Source organism: Netta rufina (assembly GCF_964035555.1).
Source record: "Netta rufina genome assembly, chromosome: 3".
NCBI lineage: Eukaryota > Metazoa > Chordata > Aves > Anseriformes > Anatidae > Netta > Netta rufina.
Genome location: NC_140125.1, coordinates 11,092,225 through 11,110,672, shown reverse-complemented (window position 1 = coordinate 11,110,672; position 18,448 = coordinate 11,092,225). Strand labels below are relative to the sequence as shown.

At 42.7% G+C, this 18,448-nt stretch overlaps 1 protein-coding gene across 1 annotated transcript; it reads left to right on the top strand.

Annotated features, from left to right (window-relative positions):
* Positions 1–1,612: 1,612 nt before the first annotated feature.
* PLEK (pleckstrin) lies at positions 1,613–18,124 on the top strand. Its single transcript, XM_084284353.1, has 9 exons — positions 1,613–1,708; positions 5,285–5,440; positions 10,653–10,834; positions 12,068–12,159; positions 12,458–12,642; positions 14,121–14,225; positions 15,616–15,699; positions 16,945–17,014; positions 17,905–18,124. Exons 1-9 carry the CDS (start codon positions 1,661–1,663, stop codon positions 18,042–18,044), a joined length of 1,062 nt encoding a protein of 353 aa, XP_084140479.1. The 5' UTR covers positions 1,613–1,660; the 3' UTR covers positions 18,045–18,124.
* Positions 18,125–18,448: the final 324 nt, after the last annotated feature.

The window sequence follows — 18,448 nt, the reverse complement described above, 5'->3', positions numbered from 1 at the left end:
TGCCTTTTTTTTCTTTTCTTTTTTTTTTTTTTTTTTAAAGTCCACAAGGAGTCCACAAGCTTCTGAGTACATCAGGCATTATGATGGGCCTAGAGAGATAATTTAAACAGCAGCTAGCAGAGAAAGGTTTGAGAAAATTAGAGCAAGCAGTTTGGCTGTGGAGCTTGTCTGGTAGCTTGTGGAGCTTGTCGCAGCTTCACAAAGAGCTAAACAGATTGCTGACCTGATCCTGGGGCTCAGCAGAGCATCCCAGCTAGAAGAAGACTTCTTTACAGCATGCAAACTGTGCATCACAGCTGGCACATAGAAGGGAGTAATCCAGTTTCCGTGCCCGTGGTGGAAAGGACAAGTTATAGCGAGTGGAAATCATTACAGGAAAATGTCAGTTCGGACAGCCAGGAGAAACACTGAGCAGTTGGGGTAGTGAACATTACAAAGGAGGGAGTGGACGCTTATCTGTTGGAAAACCAATAGATAGGCATTGCTGGAGAATGGCTAGAGAAAGTCTCTGAGCTTTTTTAATCCTCTGTTGTAGACCTTGTTGGACTTGCATACACTTCTAAGTAAAAGCTGGGAGAAGACAGGAGCCAAATGGAGAACAGGAATTTGTCTGAGGAAAAAGTCACGTGTTTGGGGAGGGCATTTGGCAATGGAGCACTTCAGGACGCAGTGGCTGTCGCCTGTACAATGCTGCTGTTGGGAGGAAGCTCCATGCCTTGTGCCTGTCAGGGTGAAATACCTCTGCAAGTAGCAGGGGTGACAGATGAGGTAACACTGGGTTCAGCTGTGAAGTGATACGGAGTCTTGCATGTGGGAGAGCACTCGGCAATGCACCACTGCCTCCTGTGTCCCACCACCCCTCCTCCTGTATGGGAAAGGGGGAGTGTGACTGCTCTATACCACATGCCAGAAAATGTTTTTACCTTATCTTTTACCAAACAGCCAAATGGGCTGTGTAACAAGCGAAAGATGCTCACAGAAGGTGACCTTCAGTGGCGCTTCACACAGTGTGCTGGTCTCACCCATTTGTGCTGTTCGACACCTAACCTCGGTGGGAAGCCTCAGCGTCAAGCTCCAAAACCTGACCAGGTCTGATAAACAATTTTCTTGTATCAGCAGAGGGCGCAGCACCATTAACCAAGTGAAGGCTCTCCAGTTTACTGCCAACCCTACCTGCTCATGCCCTGGGAGTCGGGCTTCAAAGATGGGATGAAGTAACACTGACAGAGCTGGTGAGTTAGAAACCTGTCTCTGGGATCCTCTTGGTGTGCGTCAGGCAGCCACATGGTACACCACCCCCTGTTGTTTTCCTAGAGCTCATGTACTCACAGAGTGGGCTTGAGTCCTTGGGATTAGGCATTAAAATGCTTATTCAGTTTCCCAGGGCTCTGTCACCAAGGCTGGCAGAGTTTGATACAGTGGGGCGTTCTGTCATGCCACTGCCTGCTCTGTCAGAGGCAGCCTATAAATACACGCGTGCTTCTGCGTTTCCCTATCTCTTACCCTAAGAGGAAATGGGCTTGTTTTCATGTGATTAGCAGGCAGAGGAACTTGTGAAAGTGACACAGCTGGGCTGTAAAAAACTCTACCCCACAGACCTTGCTGCCAGAGGAGCCTAACTGCTGTCTCCGATAGACCTCAGAGCAGGACCGCCCGAGCCATGGAGCGAGAACCAATGCGCATAAGAGAGGGCTACTTGGTAAAGAAGGTAAGGGGTGGCTTTGGACAGAGGGGGAGGGAGCTGACTGAATGGGTTGTGGGACTATGGGTAAATGTACTTTGGTTTCAGTTACTTAAACAGAAGACGTGTCTTTTTTTTTTTTTTTTCCCTATTTTTCTAAAAAAGAAGGCAAATGAAAATAATTCCTTAAGCAATAGAACAATGTGATATTAGTGATTATAGAGGTACTTGCTAGCACTTATATCTTGCTAGTGTACTATATAAGGTACTTTGCATTTATCTTAGATGTACCTCTGGGTCAAAAATTCTTATTTTCTTGAAGAATGCCTTTATTTGAAGCTTGGCAAAAGAGGTAACAGCTTGAAATGGCCACAGCCTACTTTACTGCACTTAATCAGAGTTAAACGTTGTGGGTGCATAGTGATATCACGGGTCAGAGTCTGGCCTAGGGAGAGTTTGTGGGGCTTTGGACACACCTCTCCTCTGTGAAGGTAGTCACTGCCCCACTGCAACCTCTGCTCTGGAGTCTTTTGTGGTAGAGCCCACAGGATAAGGTCAAGATTTTTATGTAAATCTGTAGCGGGGTAAAGCAGTTTAAATTGTGTCAGTTCTGGAGCTCTGTGCTGCGGTGTCTGTGCTCATCAAGACTAGAATTTCACTCATCAGAGCTGCTGGCTGGAGGGGTCTCTAATCTGGGACCACTGTTGCAAAAAGGTCACTCATCAGTCTTATTTCTACCGACACTGAGAGGAAGCAAGTTCATAAAGTAATCTCAAAGCTGCACCAATGCCGTCATGAGGAAGGAGACGACCAAATTCATGCAGAGCAGGTTGCAGATGTCTAGTTCCCATGGCCCAATTTGAAAGCAGATGGCTCACGATCCATATTTCTCCATGGCAGGGGAGTGGCTGGGAACTTAGACACTGGGGCGGACGATCCCAAGTAGTGTGTCTGGCTGGGTATGCCAGGGAAAAGATGCATACAGACGTGTAAGTGTGAGTCCCTGCTGTTCCTCTGAGTTCTGGGTCCCCAGGAAGTTTCTCTGTGGGTGTTGCTAATGGAAAGTTGCAGCTGGGTGCTATTGCAATGGCAACGGGGAAGTGGAAATTGTGCTCCTGTTCTCTAACAGCCTCGTAGGTGGCTCTGTCTTTGCAGAAGTGAGCTTATGCTGCTGGTGAGGAGCAGCAGTGTGCTTAGAGGGAGGCTGGCGGGCAAAAGAAGCAGAAGATGCAGATTTTAGTGGTACGAGCTAACACGGATCCATCAGTGAGGCTGCTGTGAACTCCACAGCCAGAGCTTCCAGCTAGGATGGGCATGTTCTCAGTTACCTTTATCTGCCAATTAAGTAATCTTCTCCTCTTCTTTGTGCCTGTAAAGTGAAACTCCTGATCAGACCTGCCAGAGTAATCACCTGTGCAACCACAATCATCTTCTAAAAGGGTGGAGGTGATTTTTCACTGATTTTCTTGTTATGTACATTAGGCTAGGAACGTGCTTGGGGTTAGTGTTTTGGCTGGTACAACATGATCTTCAGTGAATATGGATTCAGATTTAAGAGTTGATCTTATGTCAGCCTAAGCCACTGTATATGTGGGGGACCTTGGGTCATCTGAGCAAGCAAAACAGCTCATTTTCTACCCATCTAGTGCTACCGATATTTTTTAAAAAATAAATAGTTCTACCAAAGGGAGGTTGCGTGAGCTTTTAAAGTGGCTAATGATTTCAGAGAACAGTTCAGGGAACACCCATCTTTATCTGCAGCCTTTGGAGCAAGGGAGATGATTTGGTTTTTAGTCTGGGAAAATCAAATCCAGCGTCCTGCATTTGTCTTTTGTGAGCTGTTTTAGCCGAGACCGACATGGCTATGTTCAGGCTTGCTGATGGTGTGGATCCGAGACTGCCAGTCTAACCCTGCTCCGCAGTGGCTTCCACTGACAGAGCATGTCAGAGTCTTCAGGAAGTACTGGACTTGTTTCTCCATGAGCAGAAGTATCGTAAGATGCAATAAACTGGCAAAAGGAAATTGCAGTGGTTCTTGTATTGGCTCCCCATCTCCCTTGATTCCTTAGCAGAAAATCAACCTGTGGGTCAATTTGGGTTCTCCAAAAATGATAAATTCTTATGGCTCAAACAAAAAATCAAACAAAAGAAAACAACATTCAATCCCTATGTGGTATCCACATGAAGGCTGGACCGTTCTTTCAGTTCTCTGCTCATCTGGGTTTCCAGAGAGCCTCCAGCACAGCAGTTTACCTTTGGAAGGCAGCATTCACTTGTGGGCTACCTTCTGCTTGCAGTGAGTGCTGCAGAGGCTGGAAGCAAGTCCCATGCTCAGTCAGATCTTTCACGGTTTTTCCTCTCCATCCTGTAAGGTCTGATTCAGAGTGCAAAAGGCCTTTCTTGAGAGCTAAGGCAGGAAAAAAAGGATGTGATGGTCAAAGGTTTCATCCTGGAGGGGAAAGAGGGAAAGACTCAGTGTTTCTATCCTGTTCACTTCTGCAGAAATGCAAATAGAAGTAACTGCCAATTTTAAAATCAAAACAAGCCACTTGCACAGCGTGATGGTAGCCACCTCATTTCTGTCTGCAGCTTTAGCTCTGCTTAGCCACCATGGTAGGTGAGGGAGCATAAACTGAGGTCTCTCTTTATGCCAGAAAGATAAGGAAATCAAATGTCTTTGGAGGATAGCCTCTGATTTGAGGCCTACAAATATCGAGTGTGGATCAGTAACTCCTCAGAAATGTTGATTTTCAGCACATCTAAATGCTCATTTGGCTGAGCAGTGAGTCACTTGGGTGTCTGGGATTGTGACCGTTTTTGAAGCTGTCTGCAGGCAGGACCAGAGGGAAGCTAGCTAGGACACGACAGTCTTAATAATTCTAGCACTTAATTGTGCTCAGCACAGAGAGAGCACAGGTCGTTCCTCTTTGAGGCCCTGTGGATTTTGCCATATGTTTCACTATACGTAGGGTCTGGCCCAGGCTTTATTTCTGAATTTCTCATGTCTAACTGCTGTGATTCAGAAACAGGAAGTAAAAGCCTTAAAAGATGAAACGAAGCACCTCAGTTTCTCACCGCAGCAGTTGGAGATCCACAGCCCGAGGCCTTTGAACTACTCATTATGCTTACTATTGCTTTCTTAAGTCTAGAAGTCCTCTGAGATATGTGCTTTCTTATCTGACAGCCAGGCCTCAAGAGCTGACTGTATTGTGGCACCAAGTCCTAAACACAGCACAGGAAGCCCAGAGTTAATGAGAGAGCCCTAACGGGTCAGTTCGCATCTGGATTTTTTGAGGATTGTTCCTAGTGTTGTCACTGGGTCATTTTGAAATCACAAACGTATGGAAAAGAAACATCATCTGGGGTCATGATGCAATTTGTGAAAAATTCACAGCAGAGGTGACTAGAAAGGGAAATAAATGGTTGTCAGAAGAATAACAACATATTTTAACAGCATGGTGAGATGGGTGTGGTTGTGGCTCATTATTTCCCTTGAGACCCTATAATTATTTTAGAGTCAATCAGATGTTCCCTGGTCTTTGGTGGATATCATATAATCAGTGATTTATCAAACATAATGTACACCATGATTTATTGATGCAGGGCAGCATGTTTAATACCTGGAAGCCGATGTGGGTCGTGCTCTTAGAAGATGGAATTGAATTCTATAAGCGGAAGTCTGACAACAGCCCCAAAGGGATGGTGCCACTAAAAGGAAGCACTATTAACAGCCCATGCCAAGATTTTGGTAAAAGAATGGTAAGTAAGTTTTTTTATAACAATGATTGACAGTATACTTGAACTCCTGGAGGCAGCAAAGGGGCACAAGGCTGCTGGTTAGATTCTTTACATTTATCCTGGTGGTCACCTTCCCTTGTCTTAGAAGGTTGGAAGCAAGGCTGGACTTGCGTAGAGTTTGAAAGGTGTGACTGAGTTAAAACTCAGGATATTTCAGGAGGAGCAATTCAGACAGTGGATTTTTTTTTTCTTCTAAATCTGTCAGAGCAGAGCTAAATTATATTGTCGTGGGACACTTAGCAGTTGAGTGGGGCAACTTATGTATTAAATATAAATTTAGCTGCTAAGATCCACAGAATAAAATTGTGGAAAACTATTTCATGAGCAACAGAAAAAAATAATTATTAATTACTGACTAATAATTAATTATCATGGCAAAGAGCCATGACTAGCTTATTTGGACAGGAGGGAGATAAATGCTGTGGTACAAATGCCCCTCCAAAAAGCTGTGATTCCTGTTTCATTACCCTTTGGTAACTACCTGACCCCACGTATTTCACATTCACATGATGTGTATGAATTGCACGCTGTGTGGTTATGTGTAGAGCTTTTGTGTGTGACTAAGAGCTAGCCACGTGTATACTTGGAGAGAGAGAGGAAAATAATTGGGGGAAATGGGTTCAAATGATGTACATATTTGGGCTGTCTGTGGCCGAGCACAGCAAGCACATGGATAAGGTCTAAACTGGACGTATTAGAACAAGTCCAGAGGAGGGCCATGAGGATGCTCAGAGATGCTCAGAGAGCACCTCTCCTATGAAGACAGGCTGAGGGAGTTGGGGTTGTTCAGCCTGGAGAAGAGAAGCCTATGAGGAGACCTTACAGAGGCCTTCCAGTACCTAAAGGTATTTATCAGGGAGTATAGAGATAGTTTAAAGCCATTACTCCTTATCCTAAAAAAGGATAGATTAAGATTAGATATTCAGAAGAAAGGCTTTACTGTGTCGGTGGTGAGGCACTGGCACAGGTTGCTCAGAGAAGCTGTGGATGCTCCATCCTTCACAGCGTTCAAGGCCAGGCTGGATGGGGCTTTGGGCAACCTGGTGTAGAGGAAGGTGTCCCTGCCCATGGCAGGGGGGTTGGAATTAGATGATTGTTAAGGTCCCTTCCAACCCAAAACATTTTTTGATTCTCAGTTCTCAATGGGACGCATAGATCGTGATATTCATAAATCGAGTCTTATTTGAAAGAAAATAAAATGCAGGAAAATGCAAGCATATGTATGTGGTTACAGGGTTCCAGAAAAGAAAAGATCCTGTTGGTGAAACAGGATTTCCATGAGCAAAGAATAATATATTTAGCCCTTTGATAACTTAACAACTCTCAATTTCAGTTTGTTAAATAGGTGCTATAGACCCAGGAATTCCTCTCACAGAGAGTTTCCCCCAGAATCTGGGAGATTATCCAATTGCAATTCAAAGAAACTTGCAGGAGGATGACTGAAAAACAAACAAACAAACAAAAAGAATCTCAGGGAGTGTTAGAAAAGTAGAAATAGTGTGAGAGAGTGCACTTCAGAGAGCACTTGATTTTCTCATATGTATAAACTGAGGAGAATTACCTGTCCTTCAGTTCTGTGGTGAGTGGAGCCAGGGTTTAGACCTGCTTACTTTCTTTTTTCTTCTCCTTTTTTTTACTACTTTTTTTTTTTTTTTCTTTCTTTCTTCCTGTGCTCTGACCAATATTTATGTGAAAAAAATATGTTGATTTTATAGAGTCTTTTTAGACTTGATCATGTTTAGAGGCTCTTAACTTAAAAGCTCTGCTTGAGCCAGTACTAACAGAGAATAAGATTGTTGTTACTCATGGGCTGAGTCAGGAAAGTGATGGATGGCTTCTTCTCCTGGGGACAAAAGGTTTTAGAGGACCATTACTGTGTAAATCCCACTGTGGGCAGGATCATCAAGAGCTGCCAGCTCTTCCTAGATCTCTGTAGGCACTGGGAGTTGCCCACGGAAGGAGACCATTATTGTGCCTGGACAGAGAATTTCGTGATCGTGCATCCCTAACCCATCCCACACCTGTCATAGATATTGCACTACCTGAACTGGCAAGGGAGAGCATCCAATTGATTCAGAAGCAGTTGAGATCAAACCCATTTACTCTTTTGTCTCCCCAACAGCTCACCCATCAGCATGGCTGGGCAATCCTTACTGTTTGACTCCTTTAGCTTTGCACCTGACCTTCTGCTTCAGCAGGCACGGCTTTGTGTCAGTGGATTGCCCCAGCACAAGGCAGGAGCTCTGCATTTTGCACTTGTCTCCACCTCTTTTGCGAACCGTGAATAATAAGGATGAAGTATAACTATATGCAGGACTAGAGCATGAGGCAGGACATTAAATAACCAAATAAAGGAACTCAGTTTATCTGCACACATTTAGCTCTGATTCAGCTAATTTGAAACTGTGTTTCTACATTATCTAATTAACAATCCTCTGTACAGCTCTTCTTACTCTTTGTGTGAGGTGTAACTCATGGGAAGGAGGGTACTATGTTCAAGAGTATTACAATCCTACAACATAATGCTAGAAGTAAAGCTTTTCTCATAAAGTATTGCTTTCCAGACAGTTTTGCTTGTTTTTAGGTCCCACAAAGGCACTAAGATCAAAGCAGTTCTGTAGTGGTTGCTTGGAAGTGTCAGTAACGGTATCATACTTAGCAGTGATGAAAAGATAATTCACCAGCGTGTGTGCACTCTACAAAATGGGCAGAGTCCGAAGTGTTCAGTGTCAGACTTGGGGAGCAAGGCACCCAAAATGTCTTTTAATAAGGAAGATCTGCTGCAGAGTCTGAAGTCAGCAGAAGTGATACGAACGACTTCAGCAGGTGTTGGAGCGGATCCTCCTTGGGTCAGTGGGATGTTTCTGCAAGCCCAGAGACCAGCAGCCCTGGAGACACTTTGAAACCTTGTACTGTTCAGACAGCCAAAACTGCAACATGCTTATCTGTACAAGCAATACTGTCGCTGGGATTGTTCTAAAAAGCGGTTACTGTCCAAAATGATTCATTTATTGCATGTATTCCTTGAAAATACAGAGTTTTTATTGTTGTATCTTAAATCTTACAGCTGTATTTTACAGCTGAATGCAAAGCCTCTGCATTGCATACTATGTTCTAGTTGGTTACATGCTAAAACGTATGGTTCTGCTTCTTGTGTGAATTATTCTGTTTTGCAGTGGTTTGTGTACATTCATATCAACCTAAAACTAAACTTTCATTTCTAGTAAGACTTCTGTAGGGTAAGAAGTGGGATAATTCTCATTAGGTCAATTTTAAGTCCAGTCTTTCTCACTTAGTCCTTGCCCCAAATTGGACCCATCAAGCTGTGAGCAGACTTTTGTATTCATCTGATTTTACTTTGGCTTGTTGAATTGGAAAGTGTCTCTGCCTCGAGGCCTGTCTGAAACCTCACGGCACATCATCAGCACACTTGGTGTATTAAATCAACTGCAAAAAGCAGATGTTGAGGGAAAAGGAAGCAACCTTGGATTTGTTAAAGAGATACACAGTCACAGCCTCTTGTGAGCACGATATATTTGAAGATTTTATTGTAAAATGTAGTCACCACTGTTCACTGTTGTTGATCTATTTCATCACTACTTAATCTGATGTTAATTCTGCTGCCTTTCTTCTTTTTCGCTTTTCCCTTGGCTTTCCTCTGGATAGTGTTATCATGTATGGTTGCTCGTAGTAGGATTCATTTCATACAATAGAATCATAGAATCGTTAGGGTTGGAAGAGACCTCCAAGATCACCTGGTCCAACCATCCCCCTACTACCAATGTCACCCACTAAACTGTGTCCCTAAGCACCACATCCAACCTTTCCTTGAACACCCCCAGGGACGGTGTTCTCTTAATTTAGCTAAATTGTTGGTGTTTAGTTCAAGTTAATGTTCTAATTTTCTCAAAAATACAAACAGAAACATCTCCAGAAAGAAGACAGGTCAGTTCTAGGATTGGAGACTTAACCTTTCCAACAACTTCAGAGGAAGCCTGGTTGTCTAGCCTAGTGGCCTAGGTATCTGAAAGCTGGAGTTAAGAGAAGACTCGGAAAGGCCTTTCTCCTCATACTAGAAATAAAAACTCTAACTTTTCACTGAGATTTTGAGTATCCAGTGCTTTGTGATTTCAAAATCTCTTTCATAGAACTCACTGGGACTTCTGCATGGTTTCAGGGCATCAGGATATTTTCTATTTACCAGCCTGGTAGGTAGATATTTGGGATGTTCAGAACCATGCCATTTACAAAAGCAGGCTTCAGTAGACTTTGGTGTTTCGATGTCAATATTTTAGATTCACTGCTAAACTGCCCTTTTTAGTTAGATGCCCACTGGGTCTATATATTCTAGTACAACCAGAAACCTGGTTTGTTCCACAACCAGTGGAACAAATAACGGTTCCACTTATGGGGAACTACATTTTTAGAGGAAATGGAAGCCGTCTTGACTGAGTACTTAGATCTGTATTTTCCATCTAAAAGATCACTGGATGAAAATGAGATCAAGCAGTCTAAATTATTTTTCTTCTTCAGGTTGGTGCTGTCTTTTTCTGCCTAGACCTACCATAAAAGATCTGTTCTTACTTTTGGGGTCTTGGGGAATACAGGCTTTCCACTGTGATCAATTTAGAAAAGCAGTGATCATAAGGTGTATGTTAGGGTCAGATGTTTCATCTATCTACCAAGCCCTTAAAAGACTGCAAATGTGTTCAGTTACTCTACAGTGTGACTCTGTCCTTTTCTTCCTGCGTGAATCAGTACCTGAGCAGCATGATGCAGTCTGTTTGTTTTAACGTTGCTGTTCTCCTCAAACTGAGGACATCTCTAAATATATTAAGACAAGTTTATGCCCACTGTAAGCCTGCAGGGACTGGGCATTTCAGTCTTTCAGCTGTTTTGAACTTCCCAAATCACCAGTTATAGCAGTGCCACTCACTTTTGCTGAATCAGGAATGCTCACTGGGAAGTAACAAAAGGAGTTAGTTACCTGTTCTGCGTGTCCATGTTTTTCTTCAGAGTATTTTTATTCAGCTGGCTCTAAAGCACTTTCTGTAGCCCTTAGGCACAGGTAGGCGGTATGCCATGGTGATACCAAGTTAGTCATATCCAACCAGCTACACCAAAGTAACATTAAAAAAAAACATTTTTATCCTTTTTATGTTTATCCTTTCAGTTTGTCTTCAAGCTCACTGCAGCCAAGCAGCAGGACCACTTTTTTCAAGCTGCCTACCTGGAAGAGAGAGATGCTTGGGTACGGGATATCAAGAAAGCAATTCAGTGCATAGATGGAGGCCAAAGGTTTGCCAGAAAATCCACAAGAAAATCTATCAGACTGCCTGAAACAATCAACCTGAGGTTTGTTCTTGTAGCTCTGCACCCATGTTTACTTCCATCAGCACCCAGTGTGGCATATGCACAACCTTGGTGTGGAAGAGCTATAACCATTTCTGCTACCTAGCTAGCTTCCCTTGGAGTCCTTTCTGTGTAACCGTTTTAAAGCATGCAGCATGGTCGAAATGAGCTAGTGGTTAGAGCTCATTAGATCATTTTAATACATTGACTTTCATCAAAGCACGTGTATTTGTCAAAGGATTCTACTTATGAGGAATCTTCTGAGCACACTGCAGCGCAAAAGGAGACCCCAGTCAAAGCGTGATTCTTTCAGCAGAGGCATTTTTGTACAGTATAGAATTTATTTTAGAAATAGTTTATACATTTGTTTGCTCTGCAGGCAGATGCTATTGTTAGCAATAGTTTTTGGATGGTGATGAGAGTGGTGCCTGCCAGAGGTCTTGGAACTGGCAAAGGGAGAAGAAGAGATAAAGAGTACATACAGAAAGCCATCTGCTTGTCAGTACTTTAAAAAAATAAATAAAAAAATAAGGACACTGTGACTTTTGTCTTAGCACAATAAATACCAAGGTATAAGTGAGCCCATTGTGCTTCTTAAAGCACTGTGTAACACTGCGCAAGACCAAGATCCAACTAAATCTGTCTTCAGTGGCTTCAGCAGTGGGATCACCCTGACTGAATAATGAACCAAAGGATTTAGCTTGTGACATTTAGTGTTCGTCCTTCTTGTCATTTCAGAGCCCCAAGGGCAATTAGTTTTGAGCAAGTGAAAAGCAAGGGGGAAAAAGGAAGTCAGACCAGGAGTCACTGAAGTTACTCAGGGCCTCTGAGAGCATGCACGTTTTGGGGATGTCACAGTGTTTTTGCTCTGCTGAGGACCTTTAGGAGAACATAGCAAAGCACCAGGGCTGTGAAGCTCTGCAGAGGAGCCTCAGCAGTGGGTGTTCCTCTGTTCACACTGCAGTCATCACAAGTTGGTACAGTCTTAAAATAGAGGTGTGGTGAGCCCTTTGTGCAGTTACTCTTCTGTTCCTACAGTTATGATAGCGAGGTGGTGAGGTCTCTGTGCTTTGCACAGTAAACTTTTCAGGAGACCAAACTAAGTCATACTGTAGGTCTATAAAGATTGCTATGCTCATAAAATATGAAGACCCTGTGAAAGAGAATGGTATTACTGTACCAGTTGGCTAAAGCTTTTTATTTGCTAACAGTTTCTGTGGTTCTTTTTATGCACAGTGCTTTGTACCTCTCAATGAAAGATCCTGAAAAGGGAATAAAGGAGTTGAAACTGGAAAAAGATAAGAAAGTATTCAATCACTGCTTTACAGGTAAGAAGCTCTTGTTCCTCTTTTCCACTTAATAAAAAGAGCAGAGAGCTAAGAGTCTCAAGATAGATCAAAGCAGCTCTAAGCTCTGTAGAGCACAGAGAAGTTTTAGGAAAAAAACTGGCAGAGGTCATCTTGACCAACAGGAGAGATGCTCAAAGGATGAAGCTTAAGAAAGTGTTCAGATATTGCCAAGTTAAGCAAGAGGAGGAGGAAATTAAGCCAGTGCCAGCAAGTATTTTTAGGTTTCTGCCTGTCTGGCTTGGGTTGTGGCTGATAATGTTTATTTCCTTGTAACCAGGCACTTCTGTGATTGACTGGCTGGTGTCTAGCAACTCCATCCGAAATCGCAAAGAAGGCCTCATGCTCGCCTCTTCCCTCTTGAGTGAAGGCTACCTACAGCCTGCAGGAGATACATCCAAGGCCGCAGCTGAGGGACTCTCAGACACCCCCTTCTTAGATCTCAGCGATGCCTATTACTACTTTGTGAGTGTTGTATTCTGGTTTTCCTTTGTCCCAGACTCGCAGATACTCTGTTCTTCTCAGGTTTGAGTTGGGATTCTTAAGTCCTGGAGGGAAAGAGTGTACAGAACTAGAGATCTATGTTAATTGTCTTTATGTGGCACTCAGAATACACTGTCTCACTTTCACATCTGTAACCAAGACAGTTCTTCTGGCACTCTGAACCGAGTGCAGAGATTTTCTTAACTTGGGCATTATTCCCAGTAATTTCGGCAGTGACGAGGACTTAGCCACCAGTTCCCCTGATGATTCAGTGGAATGGAAGAGAGTAATTCATCATCATGGGGCTTCTCAGAGTGGCTCAAGCTGGAAACACATTTTTGTGCACTGAGCTGGCAGATCTGACTCAGCACAGGCATGCACACACACACAGAGCTTGCCTGTGAGCAAAAAAGAAAGAGATGTTTTATTTTTTTAAAATCTACCTGATAACACCTGTCCTGGGTAGCTTACCCAACCTTTTCAAATTTTTTTCATATTCTGTGGATGGATTTGTAGAACTTGTAATACCACAATCACAGCCAAACATTTTAAAAAATGTTTGGTTTATGAAATGATGCTAACGAAGGGTCTTCTTACTGTTAAGTAGAATGGCCTTAAATATTACAGTTTTGTTTATACTTACCATATCGAATCACTCCATGGAAAAAAATGAATCTCCCATTACTTCATTTGTTTTCCTAGAACACCTCTGTGGTAGGAAGACTTTACCTGTGCAGAAATGGAAGCACAGACAGTGCTGGTGAAGGCAGCCATGTGGCCATCACAGTTCCTTGCTACTAGGGACACTTCTTTTGATACCTCATGTGTAATTTGCTTGCTTTCAGCTTGCTTTTAGTTTGATTCAGTATCAATGTGGTGTGAGGAGGTTGTAGCAGGTCAGTGTCTGATTTGGTGTCAGGTAAACAGTAAACACAAAAGCTTACTACATGCAATACGCGTGGTTATTCATACCTTTATTCATACCATTTGAGCAGTGTAAGGCTTCAGTAACCAGCATCACAATTTATCTGGTGTGGAGAAGATGGCCTAGATGAGAGTTTCCTCTTCTTCTCAAACTTCAGGTGGTTGTGATGGATGTAGGGAAAGGAAGGTTATATTGGGTTGGGGAATGGACAGCCTGGGGGTATTGGCAGTGCCAACATTGCTTCATACGGCTTCATAGGAACTGAGGTAGATGTAGATCCTCCAGCTGCCTTCAGATGCCCTAAGACCTGGTGTAGTCCTATCTCATACTGAAATGGTGACTTGGTGAGGTCCTCAGCTTTACAGGATGGTTTTCCAGTAGAAAAGGTGATTTAAAAAAAAAAATCTTAATTTTTTGGTAACAGAAACAGGGTGAAAGGATGCCAAAGAGAAGCCAGATTTGTACACATATATATATATATATATAAACAGGCACCATTTGTGTAACTTCTGAATTTTCTCTTGTGGTCATGCAGCCAGACAGTGGTTTTTACTGCGAGGGGAATTCTAGTGACGATGATGTGGTCCTGAAAGAAGAATTCAGAGGCTTAGTAGTCAAACAAGGATGTTTACTGAAACAGGTCAGTATTGCACACCTTCTGTTTTCTCACTGGGATGATGATCAATAAATAAAAAATTACTCTTCTATACCTAAAAGTTTTAAAGAAGAGAGAAAAATTAGCTTATGCCATGTCTGCATTTGACAGGTTTAATCTTTGTCCTTCCTCCTTTTTACTCAATTAACCCATTTTGTAGCATGGCAGCAGGGCTTTTGTCCAGAGTTGCATGGTTTATTTTCTTAGTACAGAACAAGACAGCTTAGTGTTTTAATTAAATATGAGAGTGCTAAAGCAAGAGATGTGACAAGCAGGAGGTGTTTTAGCAAGGATATCTGCTTAAATTACACAAACTGGACATTTGGTGCCATGAAGGAAACCAGAAAATATCTGTTGGGACCGTAAGTACTTTCTGGTGGTACTCACTTGTATTTCTCTTGTTCAACCACATTACTCAAAAGCAATGGAAGAAACTGGATGTGAGTCTTTCTGCTAACGTTTACCCTGTCACATCCACCTCTGTCTAGTTAGTAGGAACTTCTTGCAAACAGCAGTAGTTAATTGAGAAACTAATATTTTGAAATACTGAGAGGAAATGATTCACAACAGTCTCCAGCAGTTAATCTGGATTTGGTCACCTTCAGTAAACTATGGATCACTGCTTGAGAGTGTCACCATTTCTGCAGATAATGCGTGTTCTCAAGACTGCAGCAAAAGATGGGGAAAACCTAGATCTGCTGGGAAGTGCTGTTACCCCAGTTACTTTGTGAACGCTGTAAAATGAGTAAGAAGGTTTCATCTTCCCTGGTCACAGGGTTTGATTTCCTGGGATGTCTCCCAGGCTGTTCTCCCTGCAACTTCTATGATTTCTCATCAGGCTCAGGCTATGAATGGCAGGATGGTTGTTTGCATTGGAGGGGAAATTTCCTGTCTTCTAGGAAGAAAGGGGAGGACTAGATGACCTGGATGTAGTCCATGAGAGCTTAGAGTCCATGTGTCCAGTACGAGTCTGTGAGACTGTGGGCTGGCCCAGACTGAGCTCTCCCAGAGCTCCCAGGATGAGATCTCCCAGAGCTTGAAAGCTCTTAAACAACACTGATTGGAGTTGGTGGACTATAAGCCAGGCTGACTTCTTAATGTGATTTGGATGCCTATACCACTTGGAGCTAAATCTATTTGCTGTCTTTCTGCTTGGTCTACACCTGTGTGAGAGGCCCTGCAAAGGCTGGGTGCCTCAGAACAGCATTGCTGGAAGGCAGCAAACTGGCAGGGAAGCTTCCTAAGCCAGCCAGCGAGGGGTACTGTGGAGAAAGGTTAGGGTCTGAACCCTTCCTGCAGGATATATTGCAGCCATGTTTTGTGGCATTTAAACCTTGTTCTGACATCTCATGTGAATTTATTTTAATTTTTCTAGGGACATCGAAGGAAAAACTGGAAAGTGAGGAAGTTTGTTTTAAGAGAGGACCCTGCATATCTTCACTACTATGATCCTGCTGGAGTAAGATAGATTTGTTCAACTTTGGTTTATTTCCCTGTTTATTTGGTGGGTTTTGTTTTGGGTTGTTTTATTTTTTTTTTATTTTTTATTTTTAAAGCTGCATTCTTCTAGAAATATAAGTGGAGTATTTGCTTGGGGATGTGTGATGGAAAAGGTCAAGCAGGATAGTGGAGCTGCTTGCGCTCACACTATCTGGCTGCCTTCTGGAAAAGCAGAGGGAAGGATGGTTTCTGGGGCTGGCATGTGACATTCAGACCTGGGAACAGGCAGCGCTGAACTGTGCTCTCACCTCTTCTTTGTGATTAATTAGAATTAATGTGTGGTCCCATTTGATTAAAGTGGATGAGGTTAAAAGAGCAAATCAAGGCTATACCATCATTTTGCAGTTTGTAATCAAGGTGTTTTCTGTGTCAGACTGAAACATGGCATTTTGTTTCTCATGTAATTCTTATGGGTCAAGGCCAGTTCTGAGAAAGGAAGGGGCATCACCGTAGACAAAACCTGACCCACAAAAGCTAGTGTCCAGATGGATTCAGCCCACAATATTTATTTATTTTGTCCAGCACTGTAGCAGGGGCAGAGTTATTGTTGTGGGTTCAGGTTCTCTAGGCTGTGCCTGTCCTGCTTGGCAGAAGCTGCCTAGATGCACTGGAGAATCAATGCTGAGTTTGACCTCTGTTTCCAGCATCTTTCCCACTCCTGGCTTCTTGTCCCACAAGGCTGAAGTGTGTCAGCTCATAGGAACTGCTGGTTTCAGGCTTATGTCAACAAAAATGCTTCTTCACCCAATCTTTAGCTATTGCAATACTTCTTCCTGAAGTGTAGAAGAAGGCAAATCTGTAAATAAATGTATATCTGCTCCTGCTGCTTGTTTTTTAATAAACAAACAATGACAACAAAATCTTATAAAGATCTCTTCTTTATAACTAACCTGCTTTTCACTGTAACATCAAAGGAAAGCCTATCGCTGGCAAAAGGTTTATTATTTTTTTCCACACCTTTGCTCAGAGCATGGTAAATAATCTGCAGATCCTGAATTCCAAATTCTGAATCATTTCCTATTTATTTGCAGATTTGCACACCTCCTACCTTCCATATCAGACAGACTGAGGATACCCTGGTTTTCTCATTTGACATACAAAGTCACCAAATGTTTTTGTTTTCATTCTGGAGTTTTAGTCAGATATTCACATGTGAAAAGTTTCAGAAGAGTTGTATTTCATTTTGATTTCTTATCTTCCCCAGGGAGAAGATCCTCTCGGAGCAATTCACTTGAGGGGCTGCGTGGTGACAGCAGTGGAAGATATGCCAGACTGTAAGGAACCTTACTGAAAGAGTTATAGGTTTTGTGTTACAAGTTTTTGGTGCATTCTTTAAATCTGCCTGAAACCACAAGTGTTTTTTTTTTTTTTTTTTTTTTAATTCAAAAACAATTTGCAATGATGCAGTAATTCTTCTAATTACTAGGCTCTCTTAATTACTGGAGGAGGGTACTGTGATAAAGATAGCAAGTGGGAATCTTGTTTGTCAGCTGTTCAGACTTGTCAAAATGATGACATGGTGTCCCTATGTTAGGATAACTGGCCTTAGACAAAATAAGCTGAGTTCTCATTTTAATTCATGAATTTCATGTGGAAGCTTTACGTTACAAATGGTTGTGCCAACGACTTGTTACTCTACATGTTCTGTTCCCTCCCAAAGCTAGAACTTGTGGTAACAGCAATGGTTAAGCGTTGCTGCAAGGAACGAGAAGTGTTTGTTCAATGCACACTCTGCCCCACAGGAGAGGCAGGCTATCATCAACAGCCACAAAGTCTGTTGTCATCTCAATGCCTGTGTAGGCTATGCTACCATCTATGAAAAGTGCCAGAGATTTCTGACATGACTTAAATCTCTTGTTTTTGTACCTGGCAAAGCACTGGAGGGCTTGGGTAATGAAAGCTCTCTGCAGAGCTGCAGATTTTTCCATGGTTGGGTATCAGTTGAACAGGGACTCCTGAAAGTGAAATGTGCAGAACTCGTAGATTTTTTCTCTCCAAGACAGTGACAGATCTCACGGATCCTATCTTGCAAATGGTTTCCAAAGGCATGATCAGGCACAGCTGCAGAAAGGAAGGGAGTCTCTTTACAGGATGCAAAGGAAGAAACATTTTACATACAGGAGTTTATTCTCTCATAGCTGACTTCCTTATTTCTTCCCTGTAGCCAAGAAGTGTGATGTTGAAAACAACCTGTTTGAAATCATCACAGCAAATGATGTCCACTATTACTTGCAAGCAGCTTCGTCCACAGAGCGTACAGAGTGGATCAAAGCAATTCAGGCAGTTTCTAGGACTGGGAAATGAAGATGATCCACCAGCCAGAAGACAGACAACTGAAATGAATCACTCCAAACAAAGCAGGAATTTTAACATTTCACTGAGAAAGCTGTATCATCCAGAAAGGCCTCCTAAGGCTTGTGGGTTGGGGCGGGAGGGAGGGATGGGTAGTAAGCTTCAGTTCTATCGTGGGCACTAACAAGCTAACACTTTCCACTTCTGTTATGGTAATATCTCTACTAAATTACAGCATAGAACATGTCACATTAGTGTGTGCTTCTTGTAAGAATTAGTCTACCTTGGGAAGGTTATGCCTTATGCCTTTCCCTGCTGCCACTGCAGACAGCAAGAATTTCACCATTACCAGGGGACAGAATCATGTTGCTGACTGTACGGAGCTCAACTAGTCACCTATAATTCAGCCTGTGTTG

Coding starts and splice junctions, on each gene's coding strand:
- PLEK (XM_084284353.1), top strand. CDS start 1,661: ATGGAGCGAGAACCAATGCGCATAAGAGAGGGCTACTTGGTAAAGAAG. Junction 1,709..5,284: donor AGGGCTACTTGGTAAAGAAG/GTAAGGGGTGGC, acceptor TTATTGATGCAG/GGCAGCATGTTTAATACCTG. Junction 17,015..17,904: donor AGTGGAAGATATGCCAGACT/GTAAGGAACCTT, acceptor TCTTCCCTGTAG/CCAAGAAGTGTGATGTTGAA.